Raw genomic sequence first — 24,401 nt, 5'->3', positions numbered from 1 at the left:
CTAAAGTAACTCTCTAGTACAAGATGCTAGACTTGGATAAGCTAAATAGTATTTTCAAAACTATGTCGCATAGGGCATTGAACTATGTAGCCAATATTGAATACATTCAAATGAATTATAGATTGTTGTGAAAGGAGGTGTCCGTATCGATTACCTATTTTGACATTATTCAGTTACAACACAATAGGAGGCTAAGCACAATTGACTGACTATAAAAAGGCTCTTTATTCAATAAATTTAGTCGAATTATACTACACCTCCCTTAGCTTCTATCCGCGACATGTAGCACGCACCCTGTCGGTCATTGAGGAAACCGAATATGAATATACGAACTTACAATTCAATTCCCAAAATCTATACCACTTTCTTCATGTGTATTCAAATAGATTCCAACCCCCAGTTCGTAGACTCCTACCAGCACAGATTACAATTCTCCTAAAATATATCAATATTTGTGGAGAATTATAATCCAAAGCCCAGGGTAATTGCGGATACATGCATCTTTTTATATAAGTTTAACAGTGCCAATGCCAAACCCACCCACATTCTAAGAACACAACGCTTAGTTGCCGATTTATTGTCATGTCCTTGGAAGCGTGAGTATTTAAACTTGTGAGCTATGATCAGAGCTACGTTAGACGCGCTTTCCCAGATGTCGTCTCAGTATTTCGTTCCATATAAAAAATATCGTACCTGGGGAGTCCCGTAGCGTAGTTGGCTACACGTTCGCCTTATAAGCGAATGGTCATGGGTTAGATTCCCAGCCCCTCCGCCAATCCCTCGTCAGTCGCCGGATCAGCAGCCCATACGGTGGCGTTTGGGTTACGCGCCTTACTGTCACAGCTGTCAGATAACGACTGACAACTTGATCTTCTCGGAGGCATTCCTCCAACGTTACCCGGATTAAAATGGCAACCGAACAATGCAACGATCATGGGATACTCGACATGGACAAACGGACACAATGGACTCACAACAAGATGAACTGGCAACGACAACAATAACGAATTATGGATATCTAAAAATAGATTCTGTGTGGATTCTGTACAGCAGAATACCATAGTAGATCACGGCACAGTAGCGGTTAAGAATACAGATAAATGAATAAAAAAAAATATCGTAGGTGCCATTCTGGACACCACTCAAAGCGCGATTGAAACTAAAATAAAAAACTTTGCCTTGTCCCAAAATTACAGATTTGATCGCTTGGAAGCGAAAAAAAGTATGTTTTTATCAATTTTAAAATCTGCGGTCCCGAAGACCTTGACACTTCTTTGCCGTTACAACCAAACAGCTATAAACCAGTGCATGATGACGTAGGTTGGCGCAGCTTCTGATAAAATTGTTTCGTCATTTTATTCGCATGTAGATGTCCATTGCGATTGATTTCATGCTGAATGCAAAGAATAACACTAAAATATTCGGATCACAGCAATTTTAAACTAAAATAATGAATTTTAATTTTCCCTTCGTCGATTTTTCTTCTAACACCTTGTAAACAAGCAATGTAAACTGTTAAAATAAGTGAGATTAAGTTAGAGTTTGCATTGGTCTATAACCGCAGTTTCGTCCCTTCTATCTCACCTTCAATAACATTTATCTCATGCAATTCAAGTTGATCCTCGTAGCCTGTAGAGTGTGGCTTCGATTCTCGCCATAGTAAAGAAAAAACTTTTTGTTGATTTAAAAATTCTCCACCTGTGCACTGGGTTTGGTCATAACTTCTGAACTCAGAGCCCGATCGGGACATTCTCAATAGGAAATAATGGGGCAGGATTTTACATCGACGAACAAATCGATAGGGCCTAAAACATATGTATTTTTTGCGCACATGCTGACACATAGATCGACATTATCTCAATTCGTCGAGCGGGGTTTTATTGATAGTAGGGGGAATGACGGCTTTAGCAGGTTTTGTTCTATTATTGGCAGGGTTTTTTTTATGACTGACTATTAGACTGGCCCAGGAAACAAAAAGTTGTCTAATTCCACGGGGCACCCCCCAGGATTGTGTCTTTAGGTGAGAAAATCAATCTCTGAAAATTTCAGCTCAATCGCTTGTTGCATAAGCTGGCGCATTTGATTTGAAGTTTGTATGGGGATTTCAGCCAAAATGTATAGGAAAATACACCTCCGTCACTCATTCGATCTGGAAATTGGTTCTGATTGCTCGATTGACCTCAGAATTGCAAAAACGGCAGTTGGTATGCTACAGAACAATTTCACAGAACATTGTATGATGATTAAATGAACTTTTATATAGGTTTCGGCTGATGCGATTCGATCAAAAACCCAAAAATACACAAATCAGCTCCTAATAAATCAGCCGAAAATTATATAAAAGTTCATTTAATCATCATGCAATGTTCTATGAAATTGTTCTGTAGCATACCAACTGCCGTTTTTGCAATTATGAGGTCAATCGAGCAATTAGAACCAATTTCCAGATTGATTAACTGACGGAGGTGTATTTTCCTATACATTTTGGCTGAAATCCCCATACAAACTTCAAATCAAATGCGCCAGCTTATGCAACAAGCGATTGAGCTGAAATTTTCAAAGATTGATTTTCTCACCCAAAGACACAATTCTGGGGGGTGCCCCTTGGAATTCGATAACATTTTTTTTTGATAAGAAAATTATTTTGAGCTTTTAGTGGAATGTTTTCACCTGTCATAAGACGAGTTTATACAATCCCATTGAATTCCACCACTTAATTGTATCTTGACAGATACGTATTTCGACCTCAACGGTAAGGCCGTCTTCAGTGTCTCGTACTTGACGTACGACTTAAGTCGAGTCAAGTACGAGACACTGAAGACGGCCTTACCGTTGAGGTCGAAATACGTATCTGTCAAGATACAATTAAGTGGTGGAATTCAATGGGATTGTATAAACTCGTCTTATGACAGGTGAACATTTTTTTCTCCCCATAGTAATCTGGGCCAGTCTACTGACTATGCTCAAATTTGGCATATCAAAGAATATTGTGGCCATGTTTCATAAAATTTGGTCGACAAAACCCCCCTGACAATAATAGAACAAAACCTCCCAAAGCCGTCTTTCCCCTATATACAAAAATTAACCATCCGTGCCTCGCATGGATGGAGTTCGCCTTAGGCGACCCATCTTGCACCATCCTACCTATATATGTCAAGATAGAATTTAAATTAATTTAAATGACGGAATTTACACAATCAATTTTGTACAAAATCACTATTTCCTAGATTTTGTGCGTAAACTCTCCACTGTGCACAATGTAATACAAACTAATCTAGTAAAAAGTAAAGAATATAGATGCAAGCTCTAACCTACGATACCTATAAAAGCACACGCACAAGTGCAAACCAGTGTCAATATGCAGTTTGTGTGTGCATATGAACACGAGGATGAGAAGCACAGGCGCAATGCACTCTTTTCAGTAAATGTCATTCTCTCGCTCTGATACTCTCACTTAAGTTAATACTATGTTCAGACTATGGGGTTGTAAGTAACAAAGTTGTAACCTGCACTTTGACTATCTTGACGATATTTATCTTGAATCTACGTCCGTTAAAATGTACTAAATTTTTATTTGCATTTCACTCATTTATGGATTTCCGAAGTGAACGATTTGTGTAGTGTTATTCTTCTTCTTCAATGGCTCTTCATTCCAACTGGAACATGGCCTGCTTTTCAACTTAGTATTCTAATACCATTTCCTCAGTTTTTAATTGAAAGCTGTTCTATGCAAGCCATTGCATGGGTATGTATCTTGTGCGGCATGTACAATGGATACACTATACCCAGGGAGTCGAGAATGTTTCCAACCCTAGACCGGATCGGATCTGTGATACTGATTATGAAAAGAAAATTATTTTGAGCTTTTTAGTGGAATGTCTTCACTTGTCATAAGACGAGTTTATACAACCCCATTGAATTCCACCACTTAATTGTATCTTGACAGATACGTATTTCGAGTCAAGTCGAGTCGAGTCAAGTACGAGACACTGAAGACGGCCTTACTGTTGAGGTCGAAATACGTATCTGTCAAGATACAATTAAGTGGTGGAATTCAATGTGATTGTATAAACTCGTCTTATGACAAGTGACTGATTATGAATTTGATACAACTTTGATTTTGCCTAGCTTTGCGTACAACGTAGCTCAAATTCAAGGATACCGAATCATTGCCTTTTCTCAGCTTTTTTCCAACAAGTAAAATATTAAGCCCAATCAATGAATCGTGATTCGTGTAGGATTGCAGCATCTCTAATTTTTTTTGTAGATAGATAAATAGTTTTAGCTGGAAATGTAGACCTTTTTATTGCTAATTAGGTTTCGGGAAATTTTGTTAACAATCGATGGAACAATTGTTACACAATTGCAAATAAAGTAATTGATAATGAGCAGGACCATAACCTATATTAGTGTTGTATCTTTTTTCTGTGAAAATAGCTGTATCAATAAATTTACTATTTATTATAAATACCTAATGTTCCGAGATAAATAAATTAATGATCAAAAAGTAAAAACTAAGGACTGTTATGGCATTTAAATGGACAGGTGTGGCAATTCTCCAGATAACCCACCACTTCAAATCACGTACAGTCCACTTTAAATGAAACAGAGCCGGATCGCGAAGGATTATTTTCTAATTTTCAGGAATGTAAGGCTCATTTGTCCCAACCGATATTATGCATGATCATCACTTATCTTTTAAAAAGCTTCAAATGAACCATCTCATATGTTCTTCTTCGATTTTGGAGTATGCGAGATTTTTTCTTCTTGTTATACGTACTGAATTATTTATTCACGAAACTGCAGTTGCCAATCGTTGAAATGCTTTCCAGAAAATCATGGAAAACTGTTTTTAAACAAAACGGAGTGCACTTGACATAAGACGAGTTTCCTTCCCATTTAATTCCGCCACTTGATTGTACCTTGACAAATACGTTTTTCGAACTCAACAGTAAGGTCGTCTTCAGTGTCTCGTACTTGACTCGACAAGTACGAGACACTGTAGACGACCATACTGTTGAGGTCGAAATACGTATTTGTCAAGGTAAAATCAAGTGGTGGAATTAAATGGGAAGGAAACTGATTGGTTCTCCACCCACAGATCTGACAGGGATCCCCGGAACTCGGATGTTGCACGCCATAGTTGATCTTAAAGCGAATTGCTAGATGATCACTAAGGGTGTAACCCTCGTTCACCCTCCAGTCCAAGTCTGGTGCCAGACTAAGACTAACAAACGTTACGTCAATCCATGACTCGACCCCGTTCCTTCTGAAAGTGCGTCGAGCTTCGCTAGCGCCTCTAGCAACGCTTGACCCCTTCGATTGGTGCGGCGGCTGCCCAGTCCACTGCCCAAGCGTTAAAATCTCCTACTATGACGACCGGCTTACGACCCACAATGTCAGACGATAGCCTATCGATCATCTGCTTGAACTGTTCTAATGTCCACATTGGTGGGGCACAGCAGCTACAATAGAACACACCATTGATCTTGGCTATCGCGACACCCTCATCAGAGGAGTGTACCACCTCTTGGATCGGGTACGTCGTACGTCGTGCAAATAGCCGCCATCCTAGACCCGTCCGCCGCCCAACTGCCGTTATCGACTGGGACGTTGTACGGATCGGACAGGAGGGTGACATCGGTCCTCGACTCCGAAACCGACTGCCACAGCAGCTGGTTACTGGCTTGCTTTTTGCTGGCGCATTCATGCGCCTTGTGCCCTTCCTCAGCACAACGACGACACAGATTGCTAGCGGTCTGGGCCCTTACAGTTGTAGGACTTGTGCCCCAACTCGAAGCACCGATAGCACCTGTCCACTGAAGGCGGCTGGGTATACTGACCTCACTGGGCATACTGACCGGCCGATCTTCATCTTCGCTCGCTCCATTACCTTTTTGGCTTCCGCAACCTAAGGTAGGCTACTTGCGTGTCAAAGGGACCGCCTCTTAAGCGTTCAGAGATCTTCACGACCTCTGTACCGCGCTGGTCTCTGACGGCAGAGACGAGGTCGTCTGCGTTCGTGACCGTGTCCAGTTGCTTGCACTGCACTGGAGGATCACTTTCGCCCCAACGACCTCACCTCGGCGTCGTCACCCAAGACCTCTTGGGCCAGCTTCCTGTAGTCAGTCCTACTAGCCTGTGCTCCGCGTTTCAGAACCAATATCATTTCACCGGTATTGGTGCGTCTGGCGCTTCGCACGCCCTGACCCAGCGCCGAAAGCATCAATTTGAAGACTTCAGCGTATTTTGCCTTATCAGTTTTCACCAACAAGGCCTCGCCTCTGTCCTTAGCTTTCTTTGCGGGTCGAGATGCGTTCGACTTCCACTTTGCCCTACTAACCAGCTGCCAGGAATTTTCGGTTCCTTGTGCCGCTGGCCGGCTGGAACCCTCTTGCGGCCTGGCGACTTGCGCCTGGTTGGTGCCTTTCGCCTTTTTGGGCCGAAAAGTCACGTTCTTGGGTCGACGCCCTTCGTTCAACCCGATTTGCTCCGTCCAGACGACGTCTTTATGGTTGCACGTTGGCTTTGTTCTGAGCGCCTTTGCCGGATTGCTGCCTTAGCCGTTTCGGGTTAGGCGCAGTCTTCTCATCATTGGCCGTCAGGGCGAATTCAATTTCCTTCGCTCCTCCTCCGAAGAAGAAGGCATCGGTTTGAACACCTTTATCGACCTTCTCTCTTCCCATCACCCGCCTGATGAACACATCCTGTTCTTGTCTTGCGACTCGAACAGCCTGCCGGAGCTTCCGAAATTTCTGTTTCAGTTCCTTACTGATGTTCTGGCTTGCGTTCGCGAACTCGATGATATCATCGAGTTGCTCGGCGACCAACCGCATCCCAAGTAGTGGTATGTTGAGCGTGCTGATATAACTATACTCAGTACTTTGCGAGATCCGAAAGAACAAACCATCAAATTTAGGTCAAATAGATTAATATTAGTAATAATTTAATTAACAGCCTATTCAGATTACTTTATTTATTATAATAATTAAAGTGTTAAATTTGATAAAGAAAATTGAATGTATGGAAATTGGTTACTATTGGTCAAGTTATTTATTATCATAAATGGCGTAATCTAATATTTTAAATAAATTTTGTAAAATACAAATTTATTCATTTAATTCTATAACTTAATTGTAACTATACAATACAATAATGTATAACCCTTTCTTCCCCCGACTATTTTTTCGCAGACTTCGATGAGAAGGAATAATCTTGGAGAAAAATGCTAGAGCTAGAGCTAGAGTTATTTGGCAGAGCTAAAATTTTTGAAAAATGAAAACAAAAGTTTTTGATTGTAAACTAGAACTTCTTCTCTTCAATAGCTCTACATTCCAACTGGAGCTTGGTCTACTTTTCAACTGTATTCTGTATTCTATTAGTATTTCCTCGGTTATAAATAGAGAGCTTTTCTATGCCCGCAATTGCATGAATTTGTATCTTGTGTGGCAAGTACAATAGATACACAATGCCCAGGGAGTAAAGAATGTTTTCAACCCAAGAAAATCCTAGACCGGACGGATATTACACTCAATACCTATTATTTTTTTTCTAACATTTTGGTCTTTATTGCATTCTTTCTAACAATATTGGTCTTGTGCTATGCTACAAAAAATCAACGTTTCCTGATAGCTACTCGACGTCTTCAAAAGTCGCATTATCGACAAACATCATAGTCATCCAATTAGAATCAAGTCTATGTACTTCGTTCAAGATGCTAAGCTACCCAAGCAGGAGCGACGACCTCATTACAGAAGTTGGTATGAATTTGCCTTGCGTGAAAGGTAAAATACCATGCTTAGATATTTTAATACCAAACGAATAATAATTTGTTATGCGTTTGGTATTGTAGTAACAGAGTAAGTCATGCCTGAAGTATTTTGCATATAATATTTTGCTATTACTCCTTTGGTATATTACCTCTTATGCAAGTTCATAGCAGAGTAAGGTAGCAATAACAGAATTTGGTATTATTGAGTTATTTTTAGCTGCTCGGTATTCCATCAAGCTGCAGCCTCTGCGATGCTGCTTTGTCTCATGCTCGTTTCTAATATTAGACAAAGATGCCTATCTGTTTTGTGATCTACAGTATGTAACAAAAGTTTATCCATCCCCTACCAATTTACAATATTTTTGTTTTTCTGGTAAAAATCAGTTTAATTTGTTTAGTGTTCCTCCAGGATTTATCAACTTATGTTTATTGATCACATTGCCATTAGGAAAACGGCATTTATATCTTTTCTTGAGATTGTGTGTGATGAGTTATGAAAAATGGTTAAAAATTACGAAAATAAGTTTATCCACCCCCAAACGATGGTTTACAAAGTTTTAGTGTGCATTATTCAACTTTCTTAAAAATGTAGGGCTGTTACAAAATGACCAAATTCCAAACCGCGTAATCCGCGACTAGCAAAATGGAAGCCGCGACTACAAAAACAAAACCGCGACAAACACATTTCATTGCAAAATTTTAATATTGTTGCTTTTAATCTATCGATACTTTGATCAGTAGAAAAAATGTAATAAGACCGTTACAAATATTTAACTAAAGTTATGTCCTTAGGTTTCCAAAATGTCGAGGGAGGGATAATAAAAAATAAACATTAGAGTGAAAAAAAATTTAAAAAAAACTCTTTGGATTATTTGAAGAATGTTTTGAAAATCCTCAAAATTCACCGATTGCTCTCGCAAATTATTATTTTTGTGCAAACAAATCCGAGGGGGGGAGACATAGTTGTTTTTAAATATATGCATCGGCCTAATTTATGCCGCATAATGTTTTGAATGGTGAAGCAGAAATAATTTCAAGGTTTATAAAGAAATGGATACTTGCATTACTAATAGGGGATCCGTTCCAAAGGCCGAATCACAAAAGGCCGAATCACAAAAGGCCGAAAATGTTCTAGCATACCACAAAAGGCCGAAACCCCAAAAGGCCGAACCACGAAAGGCCGAATGATACAAAAGGCCGAATCTCAAAAGGCCGAATAACACAAAAGGCCGAATCATTACAAAAGTTACAATCTTTCAACCAAGAGAACATAGAATACTCACAAATTTACGTTTACTTTTATTATGGTGCCCCATTAAGAAAAACTTGTCCACGTGTTTTGTAACTACTAGCAGCGGCTCTGTCCCAGTGTGGGGATGTAATGCCAATAAGAAGAAGAAGAAGAAGCAGCGATCTAATCAATCTTATTCAGTTGAGGTATTTAACGTCAGTTCAACGTCGAAGCTCAATCTTTCAATTATTGAAAGAAGTTGTATGACGGTGTTTACAGAGTCAATTTGAATCCTTATTATATTCCATAATAGATCAATCTTCATTGCAGTAATGAAAGGATGAACATAATTGAACACTGTATACGTATAAATATTAGCACTTTAAAGTAACGGAGTAATCCAAGAGCTCTCTTTTTTCTTCCTTTGGTGATGTAGTAATCATTATCAGTAGTATTGGGAAAAGTTAAATTCCTAAATCTAATGCAAGAGCCCAAGTTGAATTCCACCGGATTCATGGCTCACAGAGTCGAATTGTCGATTTGCATTAATGTAGGAGTTGTGCGCTTCATGACGCATGGTTGTGCTAATGATGCGCACTACTCATGATCTAATTGCGACATCAGAATCTAAACAAAATCAAAATTTCAAATTATTATGCTTTTAACTAAAAGCTGTATAACTTACGGTAACGCGGTGTTCTTAAATGTATTTCATTTTCTCCCAATTTAAGAGAAACTGACTTCACAAGACTTTAGTGAGAAATCACAAAATAATTCGAATATTCTAAATTATATTAAGTATTTTAATAAAAAAAAGTTTGAATGAAAACGGCAGACCAACAAAGTGGACCGGAGCGAGCGCGCGCTCGCTCCGGTCCACTTTGTTGGTCTGTTGATTTCATTCGGCCTTTTGTGGTTTCGGCCTTTTGTGATTCGGCCTTATGTGATTTCGGCCTTTTGTGGTTTCGGCCTTTTGTGCATTCGGCCTTTTTTGCTTTCGGCCTTTTGTAATTCGGCCATTCGGCGCGCGCTCGCTCCGGTCCACTTTGTTGGTCTGCCGATTTCATTCGGCCTTTTGTGATTCGGCCTTTCGTGGTTTCGGCCTTTTGTGATTCGGCCTTATGTGATTTCGGCCTTTTGTGGTTTCGGCCTTTTGTGCATTCGGCCTTTTTTGCTTTCGGCCTTTTGTAATTCGGCCATTCGTGATTCGGCCTTTTGCTATTCGGCCTTTCGTAGTAGACCCACTAATAGCTTGATCAAACTCCAGGCTTCATCACTTGATAGTGTTGTGATGTCAAAGTTCACAGTCTAAAATTTTACTGAAAGAAAAGTACATAAAGACATTATTATAACAAATGATAAAACTCGTGAATAGGCTATATTTTGTTAATGGCTATTTCATAGTCAATTGAAAGGTTTCGTAGGCTGCAATAGCATGAATTTGAATCTAGAGTTATAAGAACAGTTGGCAACGATTTTACACACTCGAACTGACATCGATACGAGGTTCTAAGTAGGTTGTCTAGATTGAGTTGGGTACCACTTAAATCACAATTTGGTTAATGATAATTTTACAGAGCAATCACTTAAAATGTGTTAACCCAGAGGACTAGAATCCTTAAGAACTTGATTTTTCCTAACTGATTCTCCAGAGAGCTCCTAGAATCTTACACAAAAAAGCTTGAAGAACTCTCTGATAAATAGATGCAGAGGCGGATAGAAATGTTTGTAAGGTCTGCGGATTGTTTAACAAATTGTTCATATATGGTGTGCTGTCCATAAAGTGAAGAAAGGAGTTATCATCACTGCATAGTTCATATTGGAGCAGAGCGGAATACAGGAGTTGTGCGATTCTGCTCCCCATGAACATACAAGTTCCCAGTCGGAGGGAGTCCATCCTCTACTACGTCTACCATCGTCACCCATCTATTGCAGGAGTCTCAATTTCTGTAATGTGCTAAAGCACGAGCAGCGTTGTAAAATGTCATTGGCATTCATTTGTCATTTTTCTCGAAACCTTTTTCAGAAGCCCCATATAAAATTTTATATTAGTTGTAACGAACTTTTAGGGATTCAATGGTTCTATAGCTTCGTCTAACAGGACATTGCTGTTGAAACAGTCTGAGACGTGGGAGGCGAAATGTTATTTGAATGACGAGTGACATTTTCCAAGCACGAGCAAACGAAGAATCGAGGAGTGGCAAAAACGATTTTAACCGAAGAAATTTCTAACCAAGCAATGATGGTATTCTACCTTTCCCATCAAAAATGTTTATTCGCTCAAACGATTCTTCAATTTATTTAGGGTCAACTTTTACAAAGAACTCATATTTGTTGACGCCTCTAACTATCTATAAAATTTAAAACAAGAAATCGAACAAGTGCTGTTCTTCAAACTTGGCCTAACTTTCGCCCGATTTTAAACCAACACAAGGCGAATCCTTCAGGCAGGTTTACACGTGCCGCATTTTTCCATTTTTGTTTTTGAATTTAAAAAATGGGTTCTTTGAGAAAGTTAATCTCAAATGAGTCAAAGAATTGACTGAGACTAAAAAACGATATACAATTTTTGACGAGAAAATTTAATTGAGCTATGACAGTACGAAGGACTAGATAGCAAATAGTTGGAATAAGCAGTCTGGAGTACTGGGAGTCACTATGGAGCAGCATTGGGTGAGGCAGAAGTCGGAAAGACGAGCCGTCTCTCTATCGCTCAACCGAGTGGACAGAGCTGATTATAGCAACCAACAGATTCTATAACATTCCCCAAAAAACCAAACCCCAGAAAACCACTCCCCAGAATGTACCATTCCCCAGAAAACTATTTTCCAGAATGAAACATTCCCCCGAATACCATTTCCCAGAATGCACCATATCCCAGTATTTTTTTCACACATTTAAAAGGATTCTTGCAATGAAGAAAAAAGATTTTGGCAACTAAAAAATCGGAATAAAAAGAATGGCTTTGGAAAAAAAACTTCAAAGAAGTACAGTTCAATCTGATATAATATACTATTCCCATGATCTTGGTTCGCTTGATAACATGTGCAATGCGCGCCGTAATACTTTCTGTTTCGGCGGGTTGTATGTCAATGCCCAGAATACCAATCCCCAGAATCAGTTCCCCAGAATGGTATTTCCCAGAATTCCATTTCCCAGAACGACCAATTCTCCAGAATGATATTCCCCAGAATGCACCATTTCCCCGAAAAGAAATCCCCAGAATGACCTATTCCCCAGAAAAAAAAACCCGAATGACCCATTCCCCAGAAACCAAAAACCCAGAATGACCCGTTCCCCAGAAAAAGGTATCAGTCTAAGAAACTATGTTTTTCGCTGTCATTTCTATAAATTAAAAATTCTAGATACCTACTATATTTCTATGCAAAAATACTTATATTGAAGTACGCATTTGCCCGGAATAAGGCAAAACGACATATGCTGCCTTATTTTAAAGCACGCATTTGCCCCGAATGAAGCCCATTTGATATGTTTGTTAGGGCTCACATATAATACGAAGGAGCATATAATCCATTATACTCGTTGTTCATATTGGGGGAAGCCCATATGGCATAATGCCATTTGGCATAATGCCGTTTGGCATAATGACCATTTGGCATAATCGTTGAAAAGAGTATGAAATGCAATGGGTCTTAAGAATATATGATTTCCATTTTTAGAAGTACATATGTATTTACCTGGAATAAGACAAAAGAGTAGATGACTCCTTCTTTAAAAGTATGCGTTTGCCCGGAAAAAGGCAAACGAGTAGATATCTACTTCTTCAAAAGTATACATTTGCCCGGAAAAGGTAAAAGAGTAAATCATTCATTTTTTTAAAGTACGCATTTGCCCGGGATAATGCAAAAGAGTAGATGACTCCTTCTTTAAAAGTACGCATTTGCCCGGGATAATGCAAAAGAGCAGATGACTTCTTCAAAAGTATGCGTTTGCCCGGAAAAAGGCAAACGAGTAGATAACTACTTCTTCAACAGTATGCATTTGCCAGGAAAAAAGGCAGAAGAGTAAATGACTCCTTCTTTAAAAGTACGCATTTGCCCGGGATGAAGCAAAAGAGTAGACTCCTTTAAAAGTATGCATTTGCCCGGAATAAGGCAAAAGAGTAGATGACTCCTTCTTTAAAAGTACGCATTTGCCCGGGATGAAGCAATTACGAAGTATTTAGTCTAAGCTAGGAAATGGTGCATTCTGGGGTATGGTATTCTGGGGATTAGGACATTCTGGGGAATGTCTTTCGGGGGATGGAGGCATTCTGGGAAATGTCTTTCGGGGGATAGGGGCATTCTGGGGAATGTATTTCTAGGGATTGTGGTATTCTGGGGAATGGTTTTCTAGGGCGTAGTGCATTCAGGGGAATTAATTTCTGGGGAATCACTTTCTGGGCAATGGGTTTCTGGGGTATGACATACAATCGTTTCGGCGGCATGTTAAGCAATGCTGGAGTAAAAGTGTGTGTCATATTTCTGTAAAAGCAAAAGCATTATTATTCTGATAGAAAAGTATTGAAGTCATTCCATTTTTTTAGGTTGCCACCCGTTATAAGCCTAAACCAATGGACCTTATTATTCACGCCAATTTTCGAATTACATGAATGGTCGCTCTTAATTGGTATAAGCGAAATTTGCAGGAACAAATGTAGAATCTGCAATGAGATACTAAACGCGTGCTGTAAAAGTAAGTTAGAGCAAATGTGTGCTTTTCTAGAAGCGTTAAATTATGATTTATCTTATTCCCGGAAAATGCCTATAGTAACCTTTATGTGGATTCTCCTATGCTGCCATCATACGTATATTTGTCCCATTTTTGATGGGATTACTATTTACATAAGACAGTTATGCGTGTAACGACAGTATTTGAAAATTAATTAAGTTTTATCCAATAAACCTGTGGATTTTTATTATTGCGGGTAAATTTATATTTCAAAAGAAGGCATCATCCACTTGTTTGTTATACTCCGGGCAAACGCGTGATTTGAAAGAAGGCGTATTTCAGGAAAGTGTGTGAGTCAAAAGAATGTATCACTCATTTGCCCTTTTACGAGCAAATGTGTAGTTTAAAAGAAGGAATCATTCGTTAACATTATTTCGGGCAAATTCGTGCCTTTAGAGAAGGAATTATTTACTAATTTTTATATTCTGGTGCTTTATTTAGGACAAACGCGTACGTAGCACACATAAATTATAGACTTATTTGCCTTATTCAGGTAAATGCGCGTTTTAAAAGAACCCGCATAAATCCAAACGATAGCCGAACCATTATTGGAACGGTATACGGCTTCAAAATAAGAAGATTTTTTTTTCTGTTTTGGGATGAAGCCAGAATAGACGTGATCATGTGCTATGGCTATGCTAAGCCAGAATAGCCGTGACCATGCGGTGCGACGTGACGTGACAGTGCAGTTTAACAGTTCATTGATAATAATTGTTATTCCTTTGCGTGAGTCGGGTCGCGTCGCATCGCACGTCGCGTTTACTCTGGCGGCACCTTCCCGAGCAGCACCCAAATAGATCACTGCAACATCTATAGGACCAGATCCAGTTACAAATAAGTCGCAGCAACCAAATTTGCATCAATTATGCTGTTTGGGTTATGGTCATTATGCCAACAGGCACATTGTATTGGAAACTATAGTTTCTAACAATTGCCACAATGGCCCTTGCACATCCAACTCATTAAGACATTTATGTATGGTCTTGCGATGATGTTTGTAAGAAAACAAGAAAATGAAATCATGTGCATCTATATATTCTGCTTTCTGGGGAACGGTACATTCTGGGGAATGGTTTTCTGGGGAACGGTACATTCTGGGGATTGGTTTTCTGGGGAATGGTACGTTCTGGCGATTGGTTTTCTGGGGAATGGAATTCTGGGGTATGGTTTTCTGGGGAACGGTTTTCTGGGGAACAGTATAGAACCCAACCAGCAAAATTATTTACGACAACCAGCATGCTGAAGTTTAGTTCCGGCGGTCCCTGGTGAGAATTTCAATGCGTTTAATCCGGTCACTAACACACAATCAGAGCTAAATAGTCAAAGTGTCATTCCCCGAATTGTAATAATAAACCACGCTATTAGTAACAACATGGGAACCATATTGGAAACAAAGACTAACTTTTAAACACAATTCGGCGTCCCGGCAATCGAGAATTACAATATGAATAATTTGTCAGGTCAACAAACGGTCAACCAACATTCATACGATAACTAAAATATTATTCGGATATAATGTGTTAGGATCCCACAGTATTGATTACTCCTCATACACTCATATAAAAAGCATTAACCTTTTGAATTTCTGAGAGAGTGTAAATATAAATCCGCGATTTTCGCGACAACGTTTAAAGGTTCCGCGATTTTTGCAACTGGAAAAGCAAATCCGCGAAAATCGCAAAATCCGCGACTGTTGTAACAGCCCTGAAAATGTTGACATTGTATCTAGCTGTTTTAAATGTGGTACATGTACGCTCTTGAAGTTTTAGTGCTCAAAATTTCAGTTTTGTTTTCAAAATTGGATTGAAATATTTGTTGCAAAATTCCTCTTAAATCACAATTTTCGATCAGCATCCAAAATTTGATTATTGACCATTCATTACAAAACTGGGGAAAAGCTACCGTGATATTGCCGATATTATACACTGCCGTCATATGCATATTTGTCCCATGTTTGCTGGGATTTCCTATGCACATGGGACAGTTAGGCGTATAACGGCAGTACAGCTTCACAAAGATAAATTACAATAAATTTCGCATGAACTGGTAACAAAAATGGAATGCGATTGAGTATATCAGCACCTTCTCAAATTGATAAGGAAGCCATCGTTTTTTTTACACGGGGAATGCGATCCGTGTAAAAAAGATCTCAGATCAAAATTCGAAAATCCGTGTAAAAAATATTATTTCTCTCCAAATCATGCGAAATGGAGCAATTTTGAAAACATTTTGTATGGGATTTTTTTTACACGACCGTGTAAAAAAAAAACTGAGTACTAACAGAATCGGGTGTGTAACGTGGCAGGCGCTCACACTGGCGTCCAGAGCTTGACATTCGAGATCACCAGTACCTACTTGTACTTTTAATCGGTAGACGAAGTTACACGCCTTCACCTACAACTGTCTGATTAAATTTAGGGCTTCTTCAATAAACCAAGGTCAACGATATAATATTAACAATTTTTGATGTATGTAATTTATAATATTAAGAGTTAAAACAAATCATGCACACTATAAGTAACTGGTTAAAATAATTTTCAGTTTCTGCTTTACAAACAAAAGATTCGATCAAATCTTTTCAATGTGTCAATTTTGACGATGATCAAACTTACCCTGGCGAGCATCCACCTGAGTTCCCAACAGCACGGTCCCATTAACGCTCGGTTCGTTAGCTTCGGCATCCCAGTCGTCTGTCGAGTTGAGCAACGTCATCGACGGCTGTGACAGGGTCGAATCTGAATCGTCCGAATCGTAACTATGCGTTTCAATGGATGCGAAGTCTTTCGCTGTGGCCATTTCGCTTCCCTCATCGTCATCGTCGTCATCGATTCCACCAGTCGTAGACGACGTTTGTGGTTGATCATTTCCATTTCCGTTGGTGAGCGTTGCGGATTGAACCGTTTGAAACGTCCTGACGTCCTGAATGGTGGCTGAACTAGCGCCGTTGATTGAACCGAACAAAGTTTCCGTTTCGTCACGGTTCGAATAAAATGCAGTCAGTTCGGTGTCAGCTATTTCCCCATCTCGGTAGGAAGATAGGTCTCTGGCAGTGCTGTCGTTGCCGTTATTGGAAAGCGAAGATATAGAGATATCATCGCTGTGGCTGTTGCTATAGCTGAGCGTGTTTTCCCCGTTGCCGTTACTTCTGGTGCTTGAGCTGGTTGTGTTGCTCCTTGAGTTTTCTGAGGAGGAACATCTGTGAGATGGCAGCGCAATACCTGCTATTATCAAGTCCTGCTCATCGACGCGACCTTCGTTGGCGCGAATTTGTAATCTGGAAAAAACAAAAAAAAACATAGAATGAGTTAAATTTTGACTTTTCTGCCCCCCGATGCTTAAACGATTGCATTTGCCTTTTTAATAACCCACCTAAATATTTAGTAATTTTTTATGTAATTTGACTGCGCACACGTCATTTAAAGTTTGTATGGAAATTACTGTGAAAACTGACCCTTAGGGTGAAATGAGCATTTTTGTTTTCTTCATAACTTTGCTTCCTTAATAAAGAAGAAAAAAAACTTTGCTTTCAAACGAAAAATCGCTTCGCAACAACAACTGCCTTTTAGCTTGGGAAGTATTCTGTGTAGGCAATGTGTTGATTATAATTAAATAGTTCATGGGCCACCCCACGGAGCGTTCTTTCACATAAGAGTAAAATCAGCAGTGATTCAAATCGTTCGGGGAAACCAGCGAGTTTGTTCTATTTTGCTCCAGATGCAAAATAGAATAGTGGTCGAAAATTTAGAATCAAACTGAATCACTCCTTGAATTTTTGATTTTTTTATTTTATGCTTGAATTGGTATGGCACTCATTTCAAGATTTTTGTATCATGGTACGAATACCACAAGTGTCCCCCCCATATTACACCTCGAGAAAATATTCCGCCAGATGCGTTGCGTTTTAAATGGGTCGGGATTTGGTTTTTCCGTGCCTAAATCTCGAAAACATCGCATATGTTAAAATGCATGGGGAAAAATCCGCGGACCAAATTCCCGAGTTGTGACTGTAGAGCTACCTTTACACAAAGACTGTAAAACGACGAGGAAACGCATTCTATTTTTTTTTTCGAGAGTTAGAGATGACTGTCACTTACCTTTCGAGGTTGTGCTCAACTGACCACAGTTCTGGTAAATATTTGGGTTTCATCGTCTGCAGGAAGTACTCTCGCCAAATTCTTTCCAATTCAGGTAATCCACCGACCGCCTGTTTAAAGTACTCGACAACCGTCTCCCCGTGTGCACTGTAATCCCCATTCGGAATAGTCACATCAATGTTTGCGTAGTGTTCCAACAATTCCGCTGTCAGTTCGGTTCCCTTGGGCAACAGTCTCTGCATCTTCTTCCGGAGACCCTTCTGGCGTTCTTCGGGAATTTTCTCCGCACAGTATACGAGGGCGCGGGCCGCCTTTCTAAGGTCCGACATGCTTTCTACACGGATTTCCTTCGGATTCTCCTGCGCACTGTAGGGGGCTGTACATCGCGAGGCCAAACTAAGCCGCATGTTTTCGTCGTGCATGTTGCTGGTACGGTGGCAGGGGGCGCACAGCAGTAGTACATCGTGGGATATGTGCTCTTTCATGATTACTGGAAATAGAAGGATAAACATGTCATCTAACTAATCTGTTGTTTTATATTGTAAAATAATAAAAATTAAGTTAGCAGATGCAGTTGCGCAGATTAGCTTGATGATGGTTCAACACGGGCCGACTAGAGAGATGCCACGTCGAAATATTGAAGATTCGTGCTAATATTTCAAAACGTAGCTACATAGAAGACCAACGTCATTCATGTCGCCTTCATCGAAACCAATAATCTGGAACTCTGGGTGAATTACGCATCCAGCGAAAACAATGAATAACCGATGGAACCTGGAAGACGGTAGAAAGGCAAAGAAAAGCCAGAACCATGATAGAGCGATCAAAAACTAGAAACGTCGGATATTGAACTCAAAAGAGTCTCTGACTATGTTCGATATTTAACGAGGCATTATGTTGATGTGTATCGTTGTCAAATATTTATGCGAAATAATCCTAATCCGAATTTAAAAGAACATTGATACATCTAAGGCAGCGATTCTCAACCTGGGGTACATATATCCCTGGGGGTACCCTCGCTGGCCCTAGGGGTACCTCAGACAAAAATGCATAATGGCGGACGTATTACAATTCCAATCGGAGCTTATTGATAAAGTTTTGATAATTGTGTATTTTTTTAATTCAAAACTTTGTCTTGCATGACGATCAGTAAACCAAAGCTCGGAATCTTCTTTTAAAAAGGCTCCTTTCAAGAGGCTCGGGAGCCTCTATTTAAGAGGCTCGGAAACCTCTTTTCAAGAGATTTGTAAGCCGCGTTTCAAGAGGATCGGAAACCTCTTTTCAATAGGCCCGGACCACGGACGCCTCCTATCAAGAGGCACAGAAACCTCGTTTTAAAAAGCCCGGAAGACTCGTTTCAAGAGGCCCGGAAACCTACTTTTAAGAGGCTCGGAAGATTCTTTTTTCCATAAGCTAGGAAGGCTCCTTTTAAGAGGCTCGAAAGCCTACTTTCAAATAAATTGAAAGCCTCTTCAAGAGCCTCGGAATTCTTATTCCATGAGGGTTGGAAGCATACTTTCAAGAGGTTCAAAAGCATTTTTTCAAGATGCAAAGAAAGTCTCCTTTTAAGTACATAGCTTAAAAGCCACCATTCTAGATGCTCGAAAACCTCTCTACAATGGTCTCAGGAGCATGTTATCAAAAGGTGCGGAAGCATACTTTCAAGAGATTCAGAAGCTCATTTCAAGAGGCTCGGAGCCCTCCATTTAAGAGGACTAGAAGCCTTCTTTCAAAAAGCTCGGAAGGATCCTATTAAGATACTCGAGAGCCTACTTCCAAGTGAATCGGAAGCCTCGGAATTCTTCTTTCAAGAGGGTTTGAAGCATACTTCCAAGAGGCTAAGAAGCATCCTTTCAAAATGTAATGCTCGGAAGCCTCCTTTCACTTACTTTACTTACTTATGGATCCTGTACACCTCCGGTGGTGCAAAGGGCCGACTTCAAAGATCTCCATCCTGAGCGTTGCCCGGCTATCGCTTTAATATGTTGCCAGGTTAGATTTCGGTCGACTTCTTTTATTTCTTTATTGAGACTTCGCCGCCATGGGTCTGCCTCTGCTGCGATGTCCCGCTGGGTTCCAGTCTAATGCTTGTTTACAGATTTCGTTTCCGCCCCTACGTAGAGTGTAGCCGACCCAGCCCCACTTCCGATCCCGAATTTCTGTTGCTATCGGTCTCTGGTGACAACGACGATGGAACTCGTTGTTTGAGATCCAGTTCTGAGGCCACCAGGCCCGAATTATATACCGCAGGCATCTGTTAATGAACACCTGCAGCCGTATAGTGTTCTCCACTGATACACACCATGTTTCGCTAGCGTATAACAGCACAGATTCCACGTTAGAGTTGAAAATTCGTATTTTGGTGCGTTCACTTATCTGCCTGTTTTTCCAGTTATTTCTTAAACTCGCACAGGCAGCCCTTGCTTTCTTGATCCGTGCGCCTATGTCGATCTTGGTACCGCCGTCTGACGCCATTTGGCTACCAAGATATTGGAAGCTTTCAACATTCTCCACTGGTTGCCCGGCTACTGTGAAACTGGAAGGAGTCACCGTGTTTACATCCAACGATTTGGTTTTGTTGACGTTGATGACTAAACCTGCCGAAGAGGAGCGCTCGGCAAGGTCGTTGAGCTTACTCTGCATATCAGAGCGCCGTTGAGCGAGGAGTGCAACATCATCCGCCAATTCGAAGTCATTTAGGTGCTCCATGGTTATAGGCTGCCATAACAGCCCGAGGTTTGGTTCACGGTCAATCGCATCTATCAGAATCTCGTCGATTACGTTGAGGAACAGCAACGGTGATAGAATACATCCTTGCCTCACACCAGCTACGACCCGGATAGGGTCGGACAAGACCCCATTGTGCAGCACTCTACACGAGAAGGCCTCGTACTGTGCCTCGATGAGGCCGATGATTTTCTCAGGAACTCCCTTGCGTCTCAGGGCGTCCCACATATTCTCGTGATTGAGACGGTCGAAAGCTTTTTCGTAGTCAATGAATACCAAGTAAAGGGACTCTTGGAATTCGTTGACCTGCTCCAGAATGATGCGGAGCGTGACAATATGGTCCACACAGGATCTTCCGGCACGGAATCCGGATTGCTGCCGCCGGAGGGTCGCATCGATCTTCTCCTGAATCCGGGATAGGATAATTTTGCACAGAACTTTGAGAACGGTACACAGCAACATAATGCCTCGCCAGTTATCGCATACAGTCAGGTCACCCTTTTTGGGCACCTTCACTAAGATACCTTGCATCCAGTCGACCGGGAAAGTTGCGGTGTCCCAGATATTACGAAATAAACGATGCAGTAGTTGAGCGGATGTCATGGGGTCAGCTTTGAGCATCTCGGCTGATATGCGGTCGACCCCTGGGGCTTTATTCGATTTCATGCTTTGGATGGCTGTTTGAATTCCTAGCAGTGATGGAGCTTCGGTATTGACGCGTGTTATACGTCGGATCCTAGGCAGATCATGCCGAGGTGGTGATGGCCTGGCTGGCACTTGAAAAAGTTGTTCGAAGTGCTCGAACCAGCGTTTCAGCTGGTCAGTTGGGTCGGTCAATAACTGATCATTCGCGTCTTTTACAGGCATCGTTGCATTCATCTTCGCCCCGCTTAAGCGTCGTGAGATATCGTAGAGGAGGCGAATGTCCCCGGTTGCGGCGGCTCTCTCTCCTTCGTCGGCCAGAGAGTCTGCCCACGCTCGCTTGTCCCGTCGACATGAGCGTTTTACTTCCTTCTCAAGAGCCGCGTATCGTTGACGGGCTAAGACTTTGACTCCTCTATCTTCCTCCAGGTCTCATCGGTGATCCATTGTTTTCTCTGGATGCGTAGTTCGCCCAGATTGTTCTCGCTGGTGGCGATGAAGGCATTCTTGATGGCGGTCAATTGGTCTTCCACGCTGCCACCTTCCGGAATATCTGCAGCACGCGTCTCCAGTTCTTCAACGAAGGACCGTTTCACCGTGGCATCTTCCAGTCGGCGTGTGTTGAATCGTCGTCCAACTCTTTCCTCCTGCCGACGAATCCGCGCAATGCGCAGGCGTATTTCGCCGATGAGGAGGTGATGATCAGACACGATATCGGCACTACGTATATTCCGTACATCAAGAAGGCTCCGTTTCTATTTTCGGCTGATGCAGATGTGGTCGATTTGATTTTCTGTAAAGCCGTCACGTAAAGCCTTTCACGAGGCTCGAAAAGCCTCCTTCCAAGAAGCGCAGAAACCTCCTTTCAATAGGCCTGGATGCTTGCTTTCAAAAAGCCCGGAAGCCTACTTTTAAGAGGTTCGGAAGCCTTCTTTTAAGAGGGCAGAAAGCCTGCTTTCAAAAAGCTAGGAAGGCTCCTTTTAAGAGGCTCGTAAGCCTACTTTCAAATGAACGGATGCCTCATTTCAAGAGCCTTGGAAGCCTCCATTCAAGATGCTCGGAATTCTTCTTCCATGAGGGGAGCATACTTTCAAGAGGTTCAGAAGCACCCTTCAAATATGCAAAGGAAGCTTTTTTTTAAGTAGCTCAAAAAGCACCATTTAAGATGCTCGAAAGTCTCACTACAAGGGGTGAATAATAATAATAAGAAGCCTCTTATCAAGAAATGCGGAAGCATACTTTCAAGAGATTCGGAAGCTTCTTTCAAGAGCCTCGGAAGCCTCATTTCAAGAGAACCAGAAGCCTTCTTTCAAAAAGCTCAGAAGGCACCAATTAAGAGATTCGAAAGCCTCCTTCCAAGAAGCTCAAAATTCTTCTTTCAAGAAGGTACGATATGAACTTACGGAAGCTGCGGAGGCCTACTTTCAAGAGATTCAGAAGCTCCTTTCAAGGGGCTTGGAGTTATTCTGTCAAGAGGCTTGGAAGCCTTCTTTCAAGAGTACTCAAGGTACCTCTCAAGAAAATGGTTGAGAGCCACTGCTCTAAGGGAATGGAACCTAAACTATTCTCGAAGTAGATGCATACTATACTTACATGGAAAATGCTTCCGGTAATCCCGTGGAACCACATTCTTGCGAATATAGGAATCTTTTACCCCGCACACGACGCATTTGTTTTCCTTTGCAATCTGGTAGTATTTGCCCACATCGCCAACGGCCCGGCCTTTCGGTTCAAACTTCAACCGGATTGTATACACTGGCTGATCGGTTACGATCTCGGCTAGCTCTTTGGTGACGTACCATTCGGCCTTCCTGCGATCGCACGTGCACAGCAGTTCGCCATCCGGAGCCTGCATCTCACAGTTGTCATACAAAGGCTTGGCGCGGGTCGCCATTGAACGTTTGATTTCGATGTTGGTAGCTTTGGCAGAACCCAGCAGTTTCTTTTTGTTTTTGCTCGGATAGTTTTGTTTGTCGTTGAACCGCAGATCGAACAAGCATTCCAACTCGTTGATGGTTTTTGTGAGCCATGATTGCCGATTGGTGAAAATCGAGCTACAAATAAAAATTAAATAATTTCATTTTTAATATAAACCAATATTCTAATATAAGTAGTTTTTCTGTTTAGAAACTTACCGTGGAATGGCTTGTTTGGTATACTTCCGGAACAGCTCTACAGCCACATGCGCATCACTCGCCGCGTACTGAATCTGCCGATCGGTCAACTGAGCATTCTCCCAATTCGACGCTCTTACGCGCCAATGTTTATCCAGCTTGACGCCAAGTGTTTTCTCGGCCAGCTTCGCCATCCCGTATGGCCCCGGGATGCCACAACGGTCCGCCAAGTGGCGCAAGTCCAGCGTGCTTTCCACCTTCAAGTTGTAATCGATTTTCAGCAACTTAGCGTCTTCGAGTGGGCCAACGCCCACCTTCACAATGGCCGGGTCGTTCAGTAGATCGCCTAACTCCGGTGGAATCCGCTTCATTTCGCACAGTCTAATCAGCGCACAAAGGCCCCGATGGGTGGCCAACTGGAGCAGCGCCACCGGGTGTCTTTTACCCTGTTCATTGACCCATTCACAGTCGAACCCCAATACACGAAACTCCCGGCAGTGTTCCCGTAGCAAGCTGACTATCTTTTGGCAATCCTCCGGATTTGTGACGATCCGGACGGTTTGGTTATGCAACGGGTCGACGAACCGACGGAACAGTTTACGCCGGTTAAAAAACAAATAAATTGCTCCAGCCCCGACTGCTGCCACAAATGCCGTCGTAGCGATAGTCTTTCCGCGTTCGGTAAAAACCATGTTTAGACGGTTTCGAGTGAGCGCACTATTCCAATTCCAGATAGTTGAAAATCACCAACGATTAAGCACGATTTTGAAATTTATTGAAAATTTGGTGAAATTTAATATTTTGCGCATAAGAATAAAAAATAAGTAAAAACTAGCACGAGCTGCGGACAGGCTGCGGGTGAGATGTTTCACATGTAAATATTAGGCCTTTCCATGCTTCATGTGACACTGCCAACTTTGTTTACCTGCATTCAGAGTGGCCAGATTATTTATTGATAAATCGATGTGGATTTACTTGACCACTTGCCTATTTTAAACGTTCCCTTTTCCAGCAATAAGGTTTGCCAAACTCCACTGGAAACCATACGAAGAAGTTTTCAAAACTCTTCTCAAAAATTCTAAAAGCAATTT

The 24,401-nt window shown here is 41.4% G+C and overlaps 2 protein-coding genes across 2 annotated transcripts in view; both read right to left on the bottom strand.

The window, feature by feature from the left end:
- Positions 1-16,480, bottom strand: part of LOC134220194 (uncharacterized) — a 57,198-nt gene extending 40,718 nt beyond the window's left edge. The window contains exon 1 of the mRNA XM_062699174.1: positions 16,346-16,480. The gene's annotated coding sequence lies outside the window, so the exon portion shown is untranslated. The remainder of the gene's footprint in view (positions 1-16,345) is intronic.
- LOC134220195 (exonuclease 3'-5' domain-containing protein 2) lies at positions 16,187-24,203 on the bottom strand. Its single transcript, XM_062699175.1, has 4 exons — positions 23,332-24,203; positions 22,790-23,250; positions 17,828-18,317; positions 16,187-17,007 (listed from the first exon to the last, which is right to left on the bottom strand). Exons 1-4 carry the CDS (start codon positions 24,000-24,002, stop codon positions 16,320-16,322), a joined length of 2,310 nt encoding a protein of 769 aa, XP_062555159.1. The 5' UTR covers positions 24,003-24,203; the 3' UTR covers positions 16,187-16,319.
- Between the last annotated feature and the right edge of the window lie 198 nt (positions 24,204-24,401).

This window comes from Armigeres subalbatus, chromosome 3 (genome assembly GCF_024139115.2).
Source record: "Armigeres subalbatus isolate Guangzhou_Male chromosome 3, GZ_Asu_2, whole genome shotgun sequence".
Lineage (NCBI taxonomy): Eukaryota > Metazoa > Arthropoda > Insecta > Diptera > Culicidae > Armigeres > Armigeres subalbatus.
This window is presented reverse-complemented; position numbering and strand designations above follow the sequence as displayed.

What these genes read in the sequence shown, in the direction of transcription:
- LOC134220195 (XM_062699175.1), bottom strand. Translation starts at nt 24,002, where the DNA reads ATGGTTTTTACCGAACGCGGAAAGACTATCGCTACGACGGCATTTGTG. An exon ending in TTACCGGAAGCATTTTCCAT is followed by an intron (nt 18,318 to 22,789) that starts GTAAGTATAGTA and finishes TTCTATTTCCAG; the next exon opens with TAATCATGAAAGAGCACATA. An exon ending in GTTGAGCACAACCTCGAAAG is followed by an intron (nt 17,008 to 17,827) that starts GTAAGTGACAGT and finishes TGTTTTTTCCAG; the next exon opens with ATTACAAATTCGCGCCAACG.